Genomic DNA, 20,317 nt, shown 5'->3' on the forward strand with positions numbered 1-20,317 from the left:
GGAAGATACTACATGTAGCTCATTATCTATAGCACCGTTATTTAAGAACAGGAGGGAAGTGATTCAGGCAGCTCAAAACTTGTTAGCCTGATTTCAGCAGTTTGTAAGGTTCCAGACCATCATTTGAAGAAAGAAACAATTAAACATACATTGTGATTGTATACTGAAACAGTTGAAATGTGGATTTATGAATGTAGTTCATACTAAAATAATTTGTAAGAAAAGTGACAGGAAAATGCAATATATTTCATGTGAACCTCAGCATACGACTATAGGAAAATTGAAACTGAATAAGTCAGGGAACACATAAGGGAACAGTAAGAGGAACACAGCTCATTAATTGTGAAATTTGAGTGGGTGTGCTGAACAAGTAACAGGACGGAAAGATATCAGTACTGCTTTGAGACTGATCTTGGGACTGATCTTGTTACATAATTTTTATAATATACTTATAAGACAGCTAATGAAATCTGGAAATACAAAGGTGGGAGTTACTTTAAATATGAAGAAGGACCAGAATATCCTTCCAAAAATGGTTAGAGTAATGTGTGGAATGTAATTGCTTCAGTATAAGCTGAAAATTCATACATTCAGGGACTATGTATTAAGAATTTGTTTTATAATCTTGGACTGAAGCATGGAAGGTGACATAAAGGACAACATGCTTGTCTGTCTCAATTAGAATACGAATTAATTCATATTCTTGATTTTATATCCTCAATGAGCTGTAGGCTGTCAGGTGCACTAGTAGGATGATCAGTCACAGCATCTACAGTTAAATATGTGAAAACATTAGTACTGTACATTTTTGTTACTATGCTTGTATGAATACAAATTGAGACTCAGAGGAAGAACTGTTGGGATGGTCAGGGCTATGGAAGATACTAACGGAGCATGGTTTGTGTAAACTGGTGAAGTGAAAGCTGGGAGGGAATAGCATCGCTACCTATAAATGTTTGTAGGGTGTATAGACTTAAAAGACCAGCTCCTGAAGTCCTGGGATATCAGCACTGATAGAAGAAAAATTGGGGTAAATTGGCCATCAATGCATCTAGTTTGGAAATTGGAAGGAGGCTTTTGACTATTAGAGCTGTGAAGTTTTCTGGAAGTTGTTAGCATAGGTATGAGAGCTTGATGTTCTGCTGTCATTCATATGGAGCCTCTAAATCTCTCATCCAAGGGATACTGTCAGCTGCTGCAAATTTGAAAAGTCCCCGTTTCTTTAGAGAGTCAAAAGCAAACAGATTTTTTTTGTTGGATATTAAGATGACACATCTCATGCAGGTCCTACCAGAGAGAATACTTGTGCTTAGTCACAATAGTCTAGGAAGGCTTTCCATGCAGTGTGCTTCCAGTAAAGACTGCTGTGGCATCAGTTCCGGAGTCCTCAATATAAGAAGGATGTGGAACTGTTGAAACGAGTCCAGAGGAGGGCTACAGGGATGATCAGAGGGCTGGAGCACCTCTGCTATGAGGACAGGATGAGAGAGTTGGGGTTGTTCAACCTGGAGAAGAGAAGGCTCCAGGTAGACCTTACAACAGCCTTCCAGTACCTGAGGGGGGCCTGCAAGAAAGCTGGGGAGGGCCTTTTTACAAAGGGTTGTAGTGATAGGACGAGAGGGAATGGCTTTAAATTGGAGGGGGGAAGATTGAGATTAGACATCTGGAAGAAATTCTTCACAGCGAGGGTGGGGAAGCACTGCACAGGTTGTCCAGGGAAGTTGTGGCTGCCTCATCCTTGGAGATGTTCAAGGCCAGGTTGGATGGGGCTTTGAGCAGCCTGGTCCAGTGGGAGGTGTCCCTGCCCATGGCAGGGGGTTTGGAACTGCATGGGCTACAAGGTCCTTTCCAACCGAAACCACTCAGATTGCTCTTCTGTACCATCCTAGCTGATCTTGAGTGCGAGATCTGCAGTCAAACCGTTCAAGGGCGTTGCAGCACAACCCAATGGCAGGTGGTGCAGCCCTTCTGGCTTGCTGCAGGTTCCCTAAGGACAGATCACTCTTGCATGATCCACTCCTGCTGGATGAGGAAAGAATTGAGACTGAATAATAGCAACCATATGGCATTTCGAGAACAGCATCAGCTTGTGTGCGTTTGGATCTCTGACCGTTTCATTGACGGCTGAGTCCTGGCACCGCTTGCTGCCCTGCTGCTTTAGCTGGAGACCTATCCAGGATCTCGCTGCTTGCCATTAGGTCCCATTTGGAGCAAGACTGTTTGTAGGAGGGGAAAATAATTACGTCCCATGTGGGCATTGTGGAGCAGTGCAGTGGCAGTGTAGGAATACGTGAATATACCTACTATTGAATGCTGGTATGCCAGTTTTCAGCAATGCTTATTTCATTTACAGAACAGCTTTGTATTTTTATGTAGTTACTACCCTATCACTTCCCTGTAAGAAAGATCATGTACTGCTTTGTAAAACTTCCAATAGAGTTTTTGGTTCAAATATGTTCACATAGATTCTCTTTTCTAAAAAAACGTTTCATAATCTCTAATTAATTATTATTAATTAAGATTTTATTGAGTACTCGAGAATAGTAGTATTGTGTTTGTGGTGGCTGAAAAATTATGTCAAAGCAATAATTCTCAACCCACATGATCAGATATCAAGCAAGTAGAGGATAAATAACAAAAAATACTACATTAGATTATATGAAAACCAGAACTGGGGCATTTATATTCAACACATCAATGCTTTTGGTTTTTTTTCCTGTGATCCCAAAGGAAAGGATTGAAGAGAGTAGATGATGTTTTCTCATTAGGTGGAAATTGATCTTATGACTTGAACTACTGGAACAGATTGTTACTTCGGCAGTTCATGAAAATCCTCAATAAATAGAAATTAGATTCCTTCTCTTGTGTTGTGTGGGTAAATCGCTTTTTTTAAACCTATAGAATTTTTTCCTACCTTGGAGGATAACGTAATTGACTTCCAATTCAGGTTTATAAAGTAGTTTGGTGGTTTTAAAGCTTTTTGCTTTTTTTTTTTTCCGAGTGGGTTGAGTTACACATTAGGAAGACAAGAAAAATATCCAGTTTTAAATAAATGGGGAAAAATCATATTTGCATAGAAAAGAATAAAACATCTTTTTATTATTATTGTTCTGCAGCTGAAGTGCTCTGTGTTGTACAAAAGGCATGTATTTGGTGAATGGGGCATTTCTGAAGAGAAAATATATTTATGCTGAAATAATGGTTATGTTTCTTTCTATATGCGTTTAAGTAAGAACATCTCTAAGTGATATTTAGAAGTCCTACATTTACCTTACAAGGCAATAGCCACACATAAGAACTTGCTCTTTAAATGTTATTTCAGTAGAAGTCAGTATTATTCTATTGCTCTGTGTTGTTTTTTGTTTTTTTTTTTTCAGCTATGTATTCTGTTTTCTGTACTAACTGATAAGTACTGTGATAACTTCATGAATATATTGAAGCGGCAGCCCTGGCTGTGCAGTCTTACTTGTACTGGCACAACTGTGTCTATGTGGGCAAAGTGAAATGTAAAAAGGATACCCATCCAGATTAAATCATAGAATCACTAAGTTGGAAAAGACCTTTGAAATCATCAGCCCAGTTGTACCTGTCCACTTCTAAACCCAGTCTCTGAGCACTTTGTCTGCCAGTCCTTTAAACCCCTCCAGGGATGGTGACTCAACCAGCTCCCTGGGAGCCTTTGCCAGTGTCCAAGAACCTTTTCGGTGCAGAAGTTTTTCCTCATGTCCAATCTGAACCTTCTGTTTTGCAACTTGAGGCTGTTCCCTCTCGCCCCATTGCCTGTTGCTTGGGAGAAGAGACCAACACCAACCTCTTCTCACCCTCCTTTCAGGCAGTTGTAGACAGTGATGAGGTCTTCCCTCAGCCTTCTTTTCTCCAGGCTAAACGACCCCAGTTCCCTCAGCCACTCCTTGTAAGATGCAAGCCTGGGTAAAAATAAAAGCAGGCTTTAACCTGGTTGCATTTCTTTGTCTGGCTTGTTGCACGGCCACGTGAAAACTGGTGACAGTAGTGATGTGAGCTGGAGAGTAAGCGGTGAGGAGAGGCCAGGAGTGCCTCTTCTGGTGAGTATTGACTGATATCACTTTAATGTACAGTCAATGCGATAACAAGATGCGGGTACATGGTTTTTCTCCTCTCTCTCACCTGTCTGGTGGTTCTCTGTAGACCAGCAATGAAACACTGAGGGTGTAAGAAAGTCAGCTGCGATGTTCTTTCGGTCACTGATCTTAACAGTACTGTTAGAGTTTTTGCACTGTTAACTTTACATAAAAGATTTTTACTTGTTCTCATTTTAATACAGTCACTGTAACCTAAGTTTATATTGGATTTGCTAGATGAGTTCTTGTTCCTGTCCCCACAAGTCTCAAGTCCGGTGTGTGATGCGCTCTTGGCCACTGAGGGGCAGTGCTGACCACCACATGCAGGACTGACCCATGTCATCAGTCGCACAGGTTCATCTTCTGACTAGAGGCACAGTTTGCATAATTCTAAGCTCTCCCCTGATCAAAGAATGCTTAATAAATTGTTTGTTTTTAAGCACTTTTAGACTCAAATTAAGCGTTTCCTCCAGTGATTTACCAAATCAGAATCTTGCTGAGGTTACAATTCTATTACACTATCTATTATTAATGTTTAAGAAATAACATACTGAATTGTTCATACTCTCATTAGACCTCATTCAAATGCCATTAATCTTTTCTGGGTAGAAGATATAATGAACAATGGGAAATGAGTGTCTCCATCATTTAACAAATGCAAGGTAATTTGGGTAAAACTGGATATCATTCTTCTGTAGAGTATTACGAAAAGTTGACAACTGCTTGTAAAGCTATAAACCCTTGATTCCAGATCATCTTTTGTCAGGGTTCCTTGCCAAGGAGATCTGACCCTTTTTTTTCATGAAGAACTATCTCCTCTTGTTTGTTTTGGATGTGGCTTCTTTGAGCTGCGTTTGCTAAATCTCTGCTGTTACATTCAAAGAGACTTCATATCCACTCTTTCTGTGTCACTTAGTTTATAGACAGTAATCATTCACTTCTGTATTTTCTTTTTTTACAGGTGAAAAATCCTACCCAAGAATAGTCCCTGTTACAGAAGCCATTAAATTACTTTGAACATCCTTATTACTTTTCTGTATACAGTCTCCAGTCCTGTCTTCTTTTTGAGTAGGGCACATGGTTTTCTAAGTGTAGGCAAACCACAGATTTTTACAGTAGGGTAATGGTGTTCTTTGTTCCTGACATATGATTTGCTTTTTTCACCATTGCAGGGTATTAAGGTGAGATTTTCACAAGTTAACTTATGGCGGGGGTACTGATCGTTAGTTGAGAGACTATTTTCTTTTTAGTTAAGCTAGAAGTTAGCTTACGTAGTTTGGAATTCCATGTGAAATTTTATCGCTCACTCACATGGACAGGCAGGAACCTGTTCTGTGATTCTCCAAACCCCGATCTTACTCTTTCTGCCCTCCAGCAACTGCCTTTATCATCAGACTTTCTTCATTTCTTATCCTCTTTCAGGTTCATTAATGTGTATGTGGAATGCTTTTGGGACTACACGGGGGTCTTCCTTCCCTTTAAAAGTGATGATTTACTCCTGTCTATTATTTGTTACTGTATCTTACAATTATTTAGGCATGCAAAGGCCTTCATTCTCTCGCTACTCTCCTTAAACGGTTTCCTTAAGAGCCTTTGGAGAGGAATTTTCTTACAAGCCTTGTGAAAATCCATAACAGTGTCTCAATTGGATCACTCCATCTTGATGTCTTCAAAGATTTTTGATAGGTTTGGAAGACAGGCCTTCTCTTCATGAAAGCTGTACTGATGTGTATGAGTAGATGGCAATTATCTTTTGACTTACTCCATCCATTCTTACGGCTTCTGGTAGAAACAAGTATAGCAGGCCAGTAGTTCTCTGGATCTTCCCTGGAACTTCTTTAAAAAGTTGATATCATGTGTGAGATTTGAGGTGCAGACTAGTGATTTCTTTTTTTCTTTTTTTTGTGTGTTATTACTGAGTTTCTAAAGAAGCTCATGCCCAGTCTGACACCAACAGCTTTGTTTTTTAGTAACGTTCAGTAGCTTGAGGGAAGGATTTATCCGATTGAGGCAAGCAGAGAGGGCATAATGGTGTTTATAGTAACAGCATTAAACTACAGAAATAATTTAGCAGTCATACAATGTCTGTATGGCATCACTGATGATAAAACTTTCAATTCTATGTTTGATAATGCTTAAAGTAGAACATGGTGTCTTAAAAAGTCAGTGTTTCCTAGCTATATATAATGCCAGTTGATAATGTTGTACAGTCACTGACAAGATGTAAATAGTGCATATTCTGTCTTTTTAATTTTATTTTAGCAAAGTTCTGGATATGTTCAGGCTTTAAATAACAAGATTTTAAATTTCTTCCAATATCTAGTGTATAAGGTAATGTTTCAAAACCGTATTTTGGTTATTACAGAACAGATTCTATATAGCAGTTCCTGCTATTCATAATTTTAATGATCATATAACTTAAATGATGAATTTTGCTGACTTATTTAGCAAAAATAATTGGCTAAAGTATGTAACAAAAGAATATATAATTGTCTTTTTGGTATCGGATATATCTTTGTAGAATGATCTATAAAATGCCATACAACTTAAATATTAAAAATATTTTTTTTTATTAAGCTCTTTACAGTGACTTTTACTCTGAAAGACAATGCAGAAAGGCATTGACAAAGGGCAAATTCTGTTCCCTGAGTTTTAATACAGTATAATATGTATTGTAACTTAATTTGCTATAATGTTATTTGCTTTTATCTAGGCTTACTGTGGTTAGTTCAAATGCAGTATTGTTTTTCTCGGGAGGTAACATGCAGTGTATACTGTGCTGCGCATTTTAGACCTATACAGCATCTAAAAATATGATACATTCTGCCTTTCCTTCAATTTGTGACTCATACAGTATGTTTTCTGAGAAGAATGCAGAAACGTATCATCGTTATTTGAGCTAATCTAATGCTTTCAGTTTGACTGACGTCCCTTATTGTCAGTTTTTTTCACTGAGCATCTGTTAAGCATAAAAGTGTATACTATGTTTTATCAGAATGAGCAATCCTGACATCTGTAATTAAGCCTCCCCTGTTACTGCTTTACTGGCTTTAACATCCCTGTCTAACAGATTGTTCAAATTGCACATTTGTTTACAAAACAGGACCAGATTGTTCTTTGAACGTCCCTTCCACGGAGTCTTATTGGATTCTACCAAATGTAAAGCCCTTCAGCCCTTCTGTGGGTCGGGCTTCCCATAAGGCAGTCCTACACGGGAAATTTATGTGGGTGATTGGCGGATACACTTTCAACTACAGTTCTTTCCAAATGGTGTTGAAGTAAGTGATTTCTTCTGTGTCATGTCCTTTCTGGCGTGGCTTAGGGAAAGCATCTCACCAGGGAAGTGGCCCCTATAATGCACTTTAACTGAAAGCTTTATGTGTGTTTTGATTCCTTATTAACAGCGTTATTTTCTGCTTTTACTTTTTTAATGATTAAAATAAAGTTAAAGTATGGTAACATCAAACTTGATGTGATACTAAAATGCAATTTCTTCACTTTTGTGAAAACTATCCTTATACTTTGCTGCAAAACGTGAAGGTGTAGTGGTAAAATAGCAAAAGAAATCCCTGTGCTAGTATTTTTCAGATAGTGTCTCTGGGATGCTATTTGCATTATTTTATTGAAGTTAATTTGTAATTATAGGAGACTTGCATTTAATGCATGCATGTACCCTGTTGGTGCCCTGCCAGTACAGTTAAGCAAGTCACCCATACTTCACTTCTTCACGTTTGTGACAGTTTGTATGGTGACTTGTATATATGTACAAGCCCTATGTGGGTTAAACAAAAGTAATAGAGATGTTTATTAGCTTGTTTATTCCATTTTTGTCTACTTTTTGTTTTCTTCTGTACCTTTTTCAATCATCCAAAACAAACCTCATCATCTTTGGTGATTTGCTTTGCTATCTCTGTCTTATTTTTTGCTTACCTTCCATTTTGTTGTGTTTTAATCCATTGATGGATTAATCGTTAATTAAAATATAATGGGAACTAAAATGAACGGTACAACTAAGAGGGTACTCAACAGCGTTTTCAAAGTAGTGCAAAAGACTGTGGCATAAGCAGTTTAGCGGGGTTATTTTGGTGTGACTGATAACATTGAGCTTAGCAACCCAGTTTCATAACTTCCTTTTAATGTGGTGATTTTTATTACAGTCCTGTTTTCTGAGTTTGTTGATGGGTCCCTGAAAGAGCTGCCTCTGATTTCAATGATGAGCATTTAGTACACTGTCACAAGCTAGAGAAATGTTGTAACAGTTAAAAGTGATTGTGTTACTGCTGCTAACAAATTACCGTGTCAGATAAACAAAGGTGACAGTTCAAGTGTGCACGCTTTGCCAAAGAGAAGTTAGTTTGAACATCCAAAATTCCTGTTACTCTCCAGGCAGAAAATGTTTACTTTTCTATTTCTCTTCTAGCTACAATTTGGAAAGCAGTATATGGAACGTAGTACCTGTATCCAAAGGACCACTCCAGAGATACGGACACACCCTTGCTTTGTATCAGGTTTGGACTCTTCAGCATCCTATTTAATTAATTTCTTTGTGTGTGCTGTTGGCTATCTTAGTGATTCATCATTAACATGGATTTTTAAGGATAATTGAATCTCCAGTCCCTAAGCATTTTATATTAGCGTCTTCTTTGGCACTTAGATCTATTGCACAATCATTTTCTGAAAATTGTTCAATATATCTGAGTCACTCATTTGCTGACCCTAAACCCGTAGAGCTAAACCCATCACCAAAAGGGGCTTTATGCAATTGGAGTTGCTGTGGGAAGGGAAGGGGAGCTGGGAGCCATGGGTGACCCTCACAGGGCCAGTGTCCTTGCTGACTAGGCATCGTCCCCTGGGGCTGAGCCAGGCAGGCAGAGCTGGGTGCTGGTAGCAGGGTCCTTTGACAACCCTAGACAGGGCAAGTGATGACCCCAGTCCAGGGACTACCCGTGGAGTCCAGTCAGGAGGAAAATGAGACACGGCCAGAGGCAGGACTGGAGAAGAGACTACAGCATATGCCTGAGGTGTTCATCCAAGAGACAGGCTACCTACAGGAGATTCCATGTCCATCTAGGAGGTAGGATCACAAGTAGTCAGGAGTAGTCACTGAGCCCTAGATCAGGCTGGTCAGGGTTATTAAGGCCTGTTAATGCCCTAAAGAGCATTTTGAAGTTAAACAGAATTGTAGGTGTGGGTGAAAGTTTTGTTGTTCTTTTTTGTTCCTGGCATATGTTACTCTTCAGAGATGCTGAATCTGTACCTGGCAGGGTTAATATTGTAGAGGTGGTTTTTCAGTAGCAATCTGAACTAGATCCTGTGCGTGCTCTAACATCAGCTCAAAAATTGCATTTCTTCTTGTCACTTCTGTGTTCCCTGACTCATTACTAATGTATTATCTGGTCTTTGAAAGGTCAGATCTTTCTGACCGGTATCTTTGGTTATTACAGTTCTTGTAGAATGTGGACCTTTTGGTTGGGAAACATTCAAGTAATGTATCATTTAGCAGTTCAGAATAAAGGCTTAAAATATCATTTAACCTTTTGATTTGACAGTGTTAATATTTTCTTGAGATATTCCAGACTAAAGGGTAACCATTTTAGAACTACTTTTACCAGCAAATCTTAAATATAATAGACCCATATTAATTCAGATATCTTTTTGGATCTTAGTGAGGAAGTGCAAATCATGTTAATGAAAGCCACAAGCAAGTGTGTAGTGTAGAAGCTGTTGCTGTTGTCAAAGGCACATGTTGGTAATTAGAATTCACTAATAATGAAACCAGCTCCACTTGTGTCTTGTGTAGAATCATTGAAGGGGGCTCCAGGAAAGCTGGAGAGGGCCTCTTTATCAGGGAGTGCAGGAATAGGATGAGGGGGAACAGCTTTAAGCAGAAAGAGAGGAGATTTAGATGAGATATTGGGAGGAAATGTTTTCCTGTGAGGGTGGGGAGGCCCTGGCACATGTTGTCTAGAGAAGTTGTGGCTGCCCCATCCCTGGAGGTGTTCAGGGCCAGGTTGGATGGGGCTTGGAGCAACCTGATCCAGTGGGAGGTGTCCCTGCTCATGGGTGATCTTTAAGGTCCCTTCCAACCCAAACCATTCTATGATTACCTAATGTGTTCCTTGACATCTGACAAAATCACTAGTATAAAAATTGCATGGGCCCAAAGGAGCTGATTATGTAAGCTGAAGAAATTTCAAGTGACAAATACATTCTTTTGAAATAAGTTCTTAATTTAACTTGTTAGGATAAACTTTTGATGTTTTTCCTTTCAGATGTTCAGTCTCTTGGAAAAAAACCAAATGTAATTTAGTGTGAAGAGTAGTAGAATGTAATACCTAGAGATGGCAGCTTTGAGCTGTGTTTTGAGCTGTGTACCAGTCATTGTGTAATGTTTCCTTTATAGTTCAGAGAAAAAATATCCACAGAGAAGAAATTAGATTAAGTTTTTGACTTGAGCTCCTGAGATTTCAAAACCTGGTGCTAGACCAGAGTGAGAGCACAGAGCTAGTATTGCCTGCTTGTGGTGCAAGGTAAATTGGAGCTATATAATTGACTCTGTGGAGAATGAAATAAGTTACTGTGCCCATTTCCCTCAGAAAGCTTCTTTACTTAAAATTGAAGTACTGTACTTCTTTATTCTGAGTAAAAAAGATCAGAAGACTCCCACTGATATATAGTTATAACAAGTGACTAAGACTTTTTATGCATTTATAGAAGAGAGAGTATAAAAGTTTTCTTGCTTTTAGACCAAGTAAACTGTTAGATAGCATTACTGCCAGTGCCTCCTCAGACTGGTTATTGGCAAGGTGCTACCCGTATCTGTTAGCAGTTGGTTCTCCTGTATCTCAAAGGTTATATATAGTTTCTGGTACTGAAAAATGTCAACATACTTTGAAATAATTCATATAATAACTAGGGTTATAAAGAGACTGGAGGAAATGTCTTTTGAGATTTTTAAAGTAGGTACATATAACTTTGCTTAGCAGTGACTAGATAGGAAGTTTGACAGTGAATTGAGAATTACTGGATCCACGGAATAAAGTAGGAAGGGAGTTGCAAGCGGGGTGGGTATATGGTCACTGCTGGGAGTTTTGTTGGTAGAGAGCTTGTGATTGTATTGCAGAACAGCTTAACCTCGTAATTAAACTGTTGCTAGTTAGTCCCAAGATAGTGGAAGGAGAACTGGGCATTGAGGTGGGTTTCCTTTGAGAGTGACAGTTGGAAAGGAGCAAACAGGCAGGCTAACACAGAAGTAATCATGAAGATTTTTTCCAGTATATGGACCATTTTATATGTAGTCAAATTTAATTTGACTCGTTCAAGTTTTATGAATGTTACTTTCAATTTTAAAGCTTTATTAAAAAAGGGTCATTATTTTGATTCTACTTTGAAATTAATTGGTATTGATGCTGAGTCTGTACATCTCTTGTGGTATTTTTTTATTAGTCTAATCAAAAGCAAGCCTTAACAAAACAAAAGAGTAAAAACTTTTTCTGCTTTAACATGAGCTAGACAAAATCTTTCGCCAGTTGGTTTATTGTTTTTCTTTTATAAGCCTGGTTTTGTTGGCTGTTGTAGTATAGTTTGAAACAGCACAAGAAATGTAAAAGTCTTTTCCATTAATTTTTATAAGATTGTACCACCAAATTGCATTCTTTATTTCATTTTATGACTTTCAGTTGCATCTTGTGCACAAGTTGCCTTCTAGTTCTGATTTGCAGCCCTTGGAAGTCTATAAGTTGATAAGGTCAGCTGTCGTACACTTTTTTGCAGGTAGTCTAGCTGGAAGCCTAATTCAGAGTTCAGAGTGGACCTTATTCATCAAGAGATCAGTTCCTTTATGTAAAAGTGAGATATTTTTTATTCCTTGTTTCAGCATTATATTCCACGTGATTTGAATTTTGAAGTCTGAGCATGAGTTACTTATCGATCTAGCAGTTCTAAAAGCAGATGCCTAGTTAATATTTTTCTCTGCAGTCTTCATTACTCATTTTTTTTTTCCCCCAATATGTTTAGTGGCAGAATCGGAGAACGGTTGGGGACTTTTGGAGCTCACCCAGTCCAACCCCCCTGCTAAAGCAGGGTCACCTGGAGGAGGTTGCACAGGAATGTGTCCAGGCAGGTTTGAGGTTTGAGTATCTCTGGAGGAGGAGATTCTACAGCCTTCCTGGGCACCCTCTTCCAGTGCTCTGTCACTCACGCAGGAAAGAAGTTTTTCATCATGTTGAAGTGGAACTTCTTGTGTTCTGGTTTGTACACATTGCCCCTTGTCCTGTAGTTGAGCACCACTGAAGAGAGTCTAGCCCCATCCTCATGACACGTCTCAGCCTTCTCTTCTCCAGGCTAAACAGACTAAAATCTCTCAGAATTTCCTTGTAAGAAAGATGCTCCAGTCCCTTAATCATCTTTGTGGATAAACTTCTCTGTGTAGTCGTGATACAATTAAGAAATACGGAATACTTTGACTAGTTGAAATGTGTGTATCAGTCATTACTCTGTAAGAGAAATATTAGATCAAATGAATATTTTCTTCTCTTGAGAACTGTGATTTAATTGTTCTTTGAATCCTGTGTTTGGTCTTGTGATTCCTGCCTTCTGCTGTGATCCTCTCTGCCCTATATAGACAGTCAGCTATTTATAGATCATATACCTTTTGTCACCTTTCTTTGTCATAAAAAATTTCTACTGATATAATTTTGCCTGGGAAAAAAATGCTGATTTGAGAAAACAGAAACATCTATTGGGGAGTTTTACTTCCATTGAAACTGGGGGGAGCTACAGTCGCTGTTTTATTTTCTTGTACATGAGCAGTTGCCAAGACAGCAACTGATGTGATCTGTAGGTGGGAATGTCACTCATGAGTGAGCTGCTTAATTGCTTGGTTTACAGCAAGAAATTTCTCATTTTTTCTTGAATTTCTAACTGAGCAGGAACCCTGAATTACAAGTTCAATATACCATGTAGTTTTCTATACTACCATTTGCATATGGTAATATTTATATGACATTTTCGTTGAAAAACCAAGGTCTTTAAATGCTTCTGTAACTTATTAGGTAGTTTCATTAATGTGAAGTAATTTATTGAAAATGACGAAGGTTAATTCATTGAGTAATGTTCACCTTCACTATCTGCCACTGTCATTAAAAATGTTGCTTTTGACATGTGGTATCAAAACTTTAAAACAGAGTGTGTTGGAGGCCTTGTATCTTCTTGATGTTTACCTGTCTGTTGTTTTGTTATCTATTCCTTTGACAGTCTGCCCCTTGCTCTTCTCCCTCCTCCATGCTGAGGAGAACAATTTCAACCGTCTCCCGTCTCAGCTGAATTCTTGACACTTTCTCCTCACTAATTTCACAAAGACTTTTGGTTTTATACTTCTTGCTGTTTTTTCCTTTCATCCTGTTGTGGTATGCTATCTTATTATAAACAAACACCTAATATGCCTTATTCATTTAAAGGTCTTGCAATACACAAGAGTTTTGTCTGTCAGAAAGCCTCACCTTAAATGTAATACCTTGATTTATACTTAGTTCATAAGTAAGTTACAAAGGTAGTATAAGTTTATAAGGGAATTTCTTCCTCTCTTTCATAACGTTAGGCTGCTTAGGACCATTTGTGCTTATATCTTTTCTACAATCTCTTCACGATTAGGCTTTCCACAAAAACGCCTACCTTTGTATTTCTAGGACATTGGGCTTTTTTTCTGTGTAACTATGCAGGTAGCTTTTGCTTTTTTATTCTGTATTTCTTTCAGTGACTTTGGTCTGTGAGCCTGTCTTTCTCTGTGTTCAGATGATCATCACTAACTCTTAAAGTGTTTTTCAGCAGCACTAGGAGCTGCTTAATCTCAGAAATAGTCCTGAGTGAAGCTTAGTTAAATCTGTTTTTGTGGTTGATAAGGCAGTTGTCATGACCTAGTTGTCTTTTTCTCTTAGTTGTCTTCTGTGCAGGATCTGCTGTGTCATTTTTAAAGACGGCTGCTCACGGAAATGTTTTTATCTGAACTTTGAATCATTTAAGCAGAACTGTGAGGAGGACTTTCTTACTGTCAGCTGTCTGAGTAATCATTTCAAAGTTCATGCAGCTCTTCAGGTCACCTTTTCTGGTGTAGTGTCTTTCTACAGTGTCAGAAATCTTTTTTTCAAATACTGTTATAGAGTACCTTCAACTTCCTCATTAACTCCTCCTTTCTGCCATGCTCTGTTATTTTCATTTTAAAATTAATATATAATTCGTTAGTCCACTCTGTTAGCGATACTGATTTGCCTTTTTATGTGGCAGTGTAATGAACGAAGCCATACGGGATACTTTTAAGAAGAATATTTGTTCAACCCGTTCCTTTGGATCAGTGTACGGGTTTTGTGGCTCTTCACCAAGCTCTTTGAAGTGTTATTTTATCTCATAGGGAAAAGAACGGGTTTGGATATATATATATAAAAATAGCAGTAATACAAATTCCTGCTGAAGAATGTGAACATCTTTTGTTCAAATACCACTGGAACAAACTAATTGATAAGACAGAATATTACTGCCTGGTGATACGCTGATACAGAGAAGTGATTTAAATTCTGAATCTAGAAATGTTTACCTGCCTCAAATGAAAAAAGTAGTTGGAAGTACTTGCAGAAATTTTAAGTGTGTTCTTGAAAACAGATCAGACAGTTTGATCTGTCACTTACTGGCTAATCTCTCTGAGTAATAAGGAAGTTTTTCATGTGGTCCTGGACTCTGTTTACCATCAACCATAGGTATATAAACAGCATTATAGCCCTCTCAAGCCTTTGTTTTGCTGGATTAGACTGTTAATTCTATTGATCATCTGTATTTTTGTGATGGGTTGATCCTGGCTGTACTCCAGGTGCCAACAAAAGCTGCTCTATCACTCTGTCTCCTCAACTGGACAGGGGACAGAAAATATAATGGAAGACTCATAGTTCAAGATAAGAAGAGGGAGAGATCACTTCCTAATTACCATTACAGTCAAATCAGACTTGACTTGGGGAAATGAGTTTTTACCAATCAAATCAGAGTAAGATAGTGAGAAATAAACCCAGATCTTAAAACCACCTACTCCTCTTTTCTTCCCAGGCTGAAGTTCACTCCTGATTTTCTCTACCTTCTCCCCTTAAGTGGCATGGAGGGAGGAGGGGGATGGGAATGGGGGTTGCAGCCAGTTCATCACACCTTGTTTCTGCTGCTGCTTCTTCCTTAGAGGGAGGACTTCTCATGCTCTTCCCCGGCTCCAGGGTGGGGTCCCTCCTCCATGAACTTCTCCAATGCGAGTCCTCCCTATGGGCTGCATGAACTGCTCCAGTGTGGAGCTGGCTGACATTGGCTCTGTCAGACTTGGAGGAAGCTTACAGCAGCTTCTCAGAGAAGCCACCCATGTAGCCCCCCTGCTACCATAACTTTGCCATGCAAACTCAATATAATTTTATGCACCTGCTAGTTTGAGTTCATCTTTCTTGACATGAATGAGAATAATAACATGCAGTTTACATTTCTGTTTAGATCCAATCAGCTCCTTGTGCAATAAGTCTGAATTTTCCTCTGTGTTGATTCAAACTTCTTACATTAGGTAGTTTCTTTCTCTACAGTTTCTTTTTCTGAGGCTCTGTATTCCATGCCAAGCAGAACTTTGCCAAATGTACCAAGCCTGCAATTTCTTTCTTTTTTTAACGAGGTACAGTTGAATTTAGGGTAAGCCCTAAAATATTATGTTGCAGTATGTGACAACTGCCAGCTGTACAAACAGCACGCTGATGGGATGCTGAGTGTGTGTCCTAACAAAGACTAAGTGTCATTCTCGGAACCAGAGGCAGGATAAACCGTCCTCGAGCCAGTCCACAAAGCAAATGAGTTGGAATTTGTTCTGTGACTTTGTATGCCTTAGTTTGCAACTCCAGATGAAGTTGGAGCTTTAGTAGGATTTGCTTTCAGTCAATATTTAAGTAAAACATTCGTTACTTATCAACACAGATGGCGTTGCTGTTTGAGGTATGTGGTTTACGAAGACTGGTGAATCTGTTTTGCATACCTTTAACTGAACTCAAAGTACTCCTTCATGGGGTCTGATTTCAGCAAATGTGCCCAAGAGGATGCTCTATGCACGTTGTCCCTTTGCTTTGGGCTCTGATGACTGAATTTTCTCAGTACTGAAGTTACTTTGCTGTTAAGAGAGAATGTGCTCTCTTGTGCACGTGCTGAATGAAAACCCTGTAGACTGAGTGAGTGGAAAATCGCATCTTAGTTCTGTGAACTGTTCCTTAAGAAAACAATATAATATCCTTTCTGGTTTAGGCTTTTTTAATAGGATGCTGCAGTATGAGTTATAAGAGCCATATAATTAAAGTTTTTACGCTTGAAGTAATCCAGTTGAGATTCATTTTGGTGTCATTTTCATGGCTGGGTTTAGTTTTCAGAGAAATAGTCTGCTTATCATCATTGTTGGCTTAGTTTAAATATCATTGTCTGGGATAAGCATCTGATATCGAGCTGGTTAATGTAAGATTAAATGTGAAGATTAAAATCAGATTGTTCAGTTATGAAATATTAGGCGGCATAGAAGTATGCAGTTGAGATGTTATCTTTCTGTAACCCATTATTTGCTTTTCTTCTCTCCCCTCCAATTTTTACAGGAAGACATCTACATGTATGGAGGCAAAATTGAGACGAATAATGGCAACGTTACTGATGAGCTGTGGATTTTCAACATACCCAGTCAAACGTGGAGTGCGAGAACTCCTGCAGTACTTGTACACGGCCAGCAGTATGCTGTGGAAGGTCATTCAGCACACATAGTAGAGCTGGACAGCAGAGATGTGGTTATGATTATAATTTTTGGATATTCTTCCATATATGGTTACACGAGCATTGTGCAAGAATACTACATCAGTAAGTCACTTTCCAGTAATTTGTCTTGTACAATAAAATCTTCATTTTTTAAAAACAAAGAATGCTCCTGTTTTCAGAAAGCAAATTATATATTTTGCAAAATAAATAAAACCTCGTCTTGTTTCCGTCGAATTACATAGCTCAGATTTCTTGTTAAGCAGTTGCATTTCATACACGTTTGGAATATAATGGCTTGGGGTATGTGTTATTGTGTGTGTGGGCATGGGACTCTAAAGGGGTTCAGTTTTCAAAGCAGATATTCTATGCAGTGGTTATTGTTATGATGAAATGTATTTTTTTTTTCCCCCAGACTTACTGTTTTCACCATAGAGTAGACAAAGTAAAAAAGAATAAGTAGAGCAAAAGAAGAAAGGGCAAACCAGAATACAATGCATGGTGCCTGCTACAATAATTTAGTTATTTTGAAGGTTCTGTAGTATCTTCATTCTGATCTTTAGAAAGCAATAACTTAGTTCATTGTTGTATATAAGGTTCTTTCTAAAGTCTATGCATGTTGCTATTGGAGGAAATAAGTGAAAATGAGCTATTTTTGTAAATAACCTGCCACGTGTGTCCAGGATTTCCCTGGTGAACTAACAATCTTTTCTTAGAGGTGGTTTTAAGTGCTAGAATTAAATAAACTATGATTTTTTTTTTTTTATTATCTTATACGTGGTACATCTAAGATACTTCTTCAATAGAATAATCATGGAAGTCTACACATTCTGATACATTTTTAGGAATATTTATTTGCTCACTAATTCAAATGATATTCTTTTACTTTCTTGGATTCCCTATTTTCTATAGAATTGATCTGTGTCCCTTGGTTATCTAAGCAATCACAGAACATGTAATACAAAATTTCAAAGTAATATTTGTATGTTAGGACATAATAAATTGGTTATGTTTACTTTTATTTGCATGTATGCACTTGCATATACACAATGTTTGAGCAGAATTAAGGGGTAGATAAGTCCCTTCAAAACTTAGAGGGTTCTTAGGCTTCCTGTTGGTAGCGTTGACGTTTTATAATACTGCTGAACAAGGATAAAAGAGAATGGGACTAAGAGGAAGAGCCATCATGATGTGCTTTATCAGTGCTGAACAATTTGGTTGAACTGCCTAGAACTATTATAAAACACTGGTCTTAGAACTTTCATAACTACAGTTTAAAATTTGTTCACTATTAAAGGCCTGATTTCTCTATAAACTCAGTTTCTGAAAGTTGTAGGTTAAAAAAAGAGATTTTTTTTTCTTCAAGATAAAAATATTTTCTAATTTTCTGCATGCTGATTCACTCTAATGCCAATTGAAACTTCGAATTATTTGCTTCTTCACATGCTGCTTACTGAATCTGGAGTAGAATTACCAATATTATTCTTGCCTGTTATTGTGGTTAGTTTAATTATGAAGAGGGAAATAAAAAGAATGAGGAGTACACGATTTGCTTTTGGTAGTGTGATTTTTTTTGTCTGGTGCATTTCATTACTGGCTTTATGGGTGAAATGTGTACAACATGTTCTTATTTGAATTTTTTTAACATTTTTAATGTTAAAGCTATATTTGTGGAGGATTAATAAAATGGAATTTAACCAAGTGTATATAAAACAAAGACAGAAACCCCTCAAACCTTTCATTACACAGCTTTGAATAGGGGACGTGCTTATTTCTCTGGCACTCATTATGGGTCTCAGTTATTGTCAAGTTAAGTCTACTCTCAGAGATGATAATTTTATCCCATACCAGTGAGAAAATCAGTTTAATAGAGGAAGTATGTTTCACTTGCATCAAATATATAATAACCTTGCAGCAATATAGGGTACGACTGTGGAAAATCATTGACTTCAGTGACTCCACTGGCATAATGAAAGATCATTGGCATATGCGGTGCTTTGCAGAACATGGTCTGTGTGGTGTAACTGAACCATTTCTGCTATGGATACTTCAAGTTCCATTGTACCTCATTGCATCTCCTTCCTTTCCCTCCCCACTAAGTTAAATGAATTTTGTAGCAAATTTTCCTGAATTCTGTCTCAGCTGTAGAATTTATCTACATTTTTGCAGCTGTAGGGTTATTTTTTAAGCATAACATACCAGGTAGAATTTTGAACTAAGAATGACTAGTCTTTGGGGACTTTCAGCAGCTCAGGACCCAAACTATCAAGACATAGGAAATGGTAGAAGCGTTGCTGTGAAGCCACCTGAATAGGAAAGAAAGCTTGTTATAAAAGGGCTTCTGACATTATGGAAAGAAAGATGAGAGTCCCATTTTCTCTCTCTTTCTGCTTGCTTTTAAAAACATACATTGATTTAACACTTCAAATTGTACTACTTTATTCTTTCTCAATGTTATCAGCCATGACTTTTAGTTCTAATGAAGGCTATTTTTCAAGCATTTACCTGCTGCTTACTGAATGAAAGAGGCAACTTACCCTTTGGTTCATACCAATTGAAACCTCTAGTGATCCAGTCCTGTTAATAAACTTTGATTAACTTGATAGTGGAATTCTGGTGCAGAAGCCTTCTGACCCTGGTTTCCATGGGGTCTGGGTCAAGAAACATCTAAAGAAGTTTTAATTGTTTGTGGATTCCCTAGCTTTTTGCGTAGGAGTGTAGTTTTTATTAACAAAACATGTGAATCAAAGGGGAGCATGATCCAAAAACTTCCCTTGACATTTCAAATTGCTGAAGAAAACAATTTCTGTCAAAGTCAAATAAGTTCTGGAAAAATCGGATGTGGTTTTCAGGCAGACTTTCACCATGCTAAAGCAGGGGAATTATTTCTATGCCAAAGATATGGTGGTGGCTGCAGGAACAAAAGAGCTTCCTGTTGTCCTTTATTGCAGTACCTAGACTTACGACTTTTGAGAAACCAATAAATCCTGCTATGGGAATTATGTGAATGATTTTACTAACTTGAACCATAAAGCTTTTCTGGGTTACTCCCCAGGGAAATTTATTTCCCTTTAGGTTAGCAATACCTCATAAACCTCTGAAGAATCTCAATGTGAGTCTCAAGGTGAATATAATAATGGTGCTTTGTCTTACCTGAGGTTTATAAAAGCTCCTTATATATTAAGAAACTTCTGAATAAGTCTTCTGTGATTTTATTTTCTTTTTTTAGAAGACGGAGATTTCTTTGGATTAGCAGCATGTCACTGTTTTTAGGCTGATTTTTTTTTATGACTTCGGAAGTAGTTTATATGTTGTTTTTGATCAAGAACGTTTCTTGGACTTAGTGTTAAAAGAAATGACCCTATGATGTAACATGTTTCCTCTTTTTTTGTAAGTTAGCATAAGCTTCATGGTTGCTCAAAACTATT

The 20,317-nt window shown here is 37.9% G+C and overlaps 1 protein-coding gene across 4 annotated transcripts in view; it reads left to right on the forward strand.

The window, feature by feature from the left end:
- The window catches only part of ATRNL1 (attractin like 1), a 491,214-nt gene that overhangs the window by 52,985 nt on the left and 417,912 nt on the right, over positions 1–20,317 (forward strand). For all 4 annotated transcript variants that reach the window (XM_069863707.1, XM_069863708.1, XM_069863710.1 and 1 more), the window contains exons 6-8: positions 7,204–7,378; positions 8,521–8,608; positions 16,739–16,994. In XM_069863707.1, the coding sequence (XP_069719808.1) occupies positions 7,204–7,378; positions 8,521–8,608; positions 16,739–16,994 (519 nt within the window). The remainder of the gene's footprint in view (positions 1–7,203; positions 7,379–8,520; positions 8,609–16,738; positions 16,995–20,317) is intronic.

This window comes from Phaenicophaeus curvirostris, chromosome 9 (genome assembly GCF_032191515.1).
Source record: "Phaenicophaeus curvirostris isolate KB17595 chromosome 9, BPBGC_Pcur_1.0, whole genome shotgun sequence".
Taxonomy (NCBI): Eukaryota; Metazoa; Chordata; class Aves; order Cuculiformes; family Cuculidae; genus Phaenicophaeus; species Phaenicophaeus curvirostris.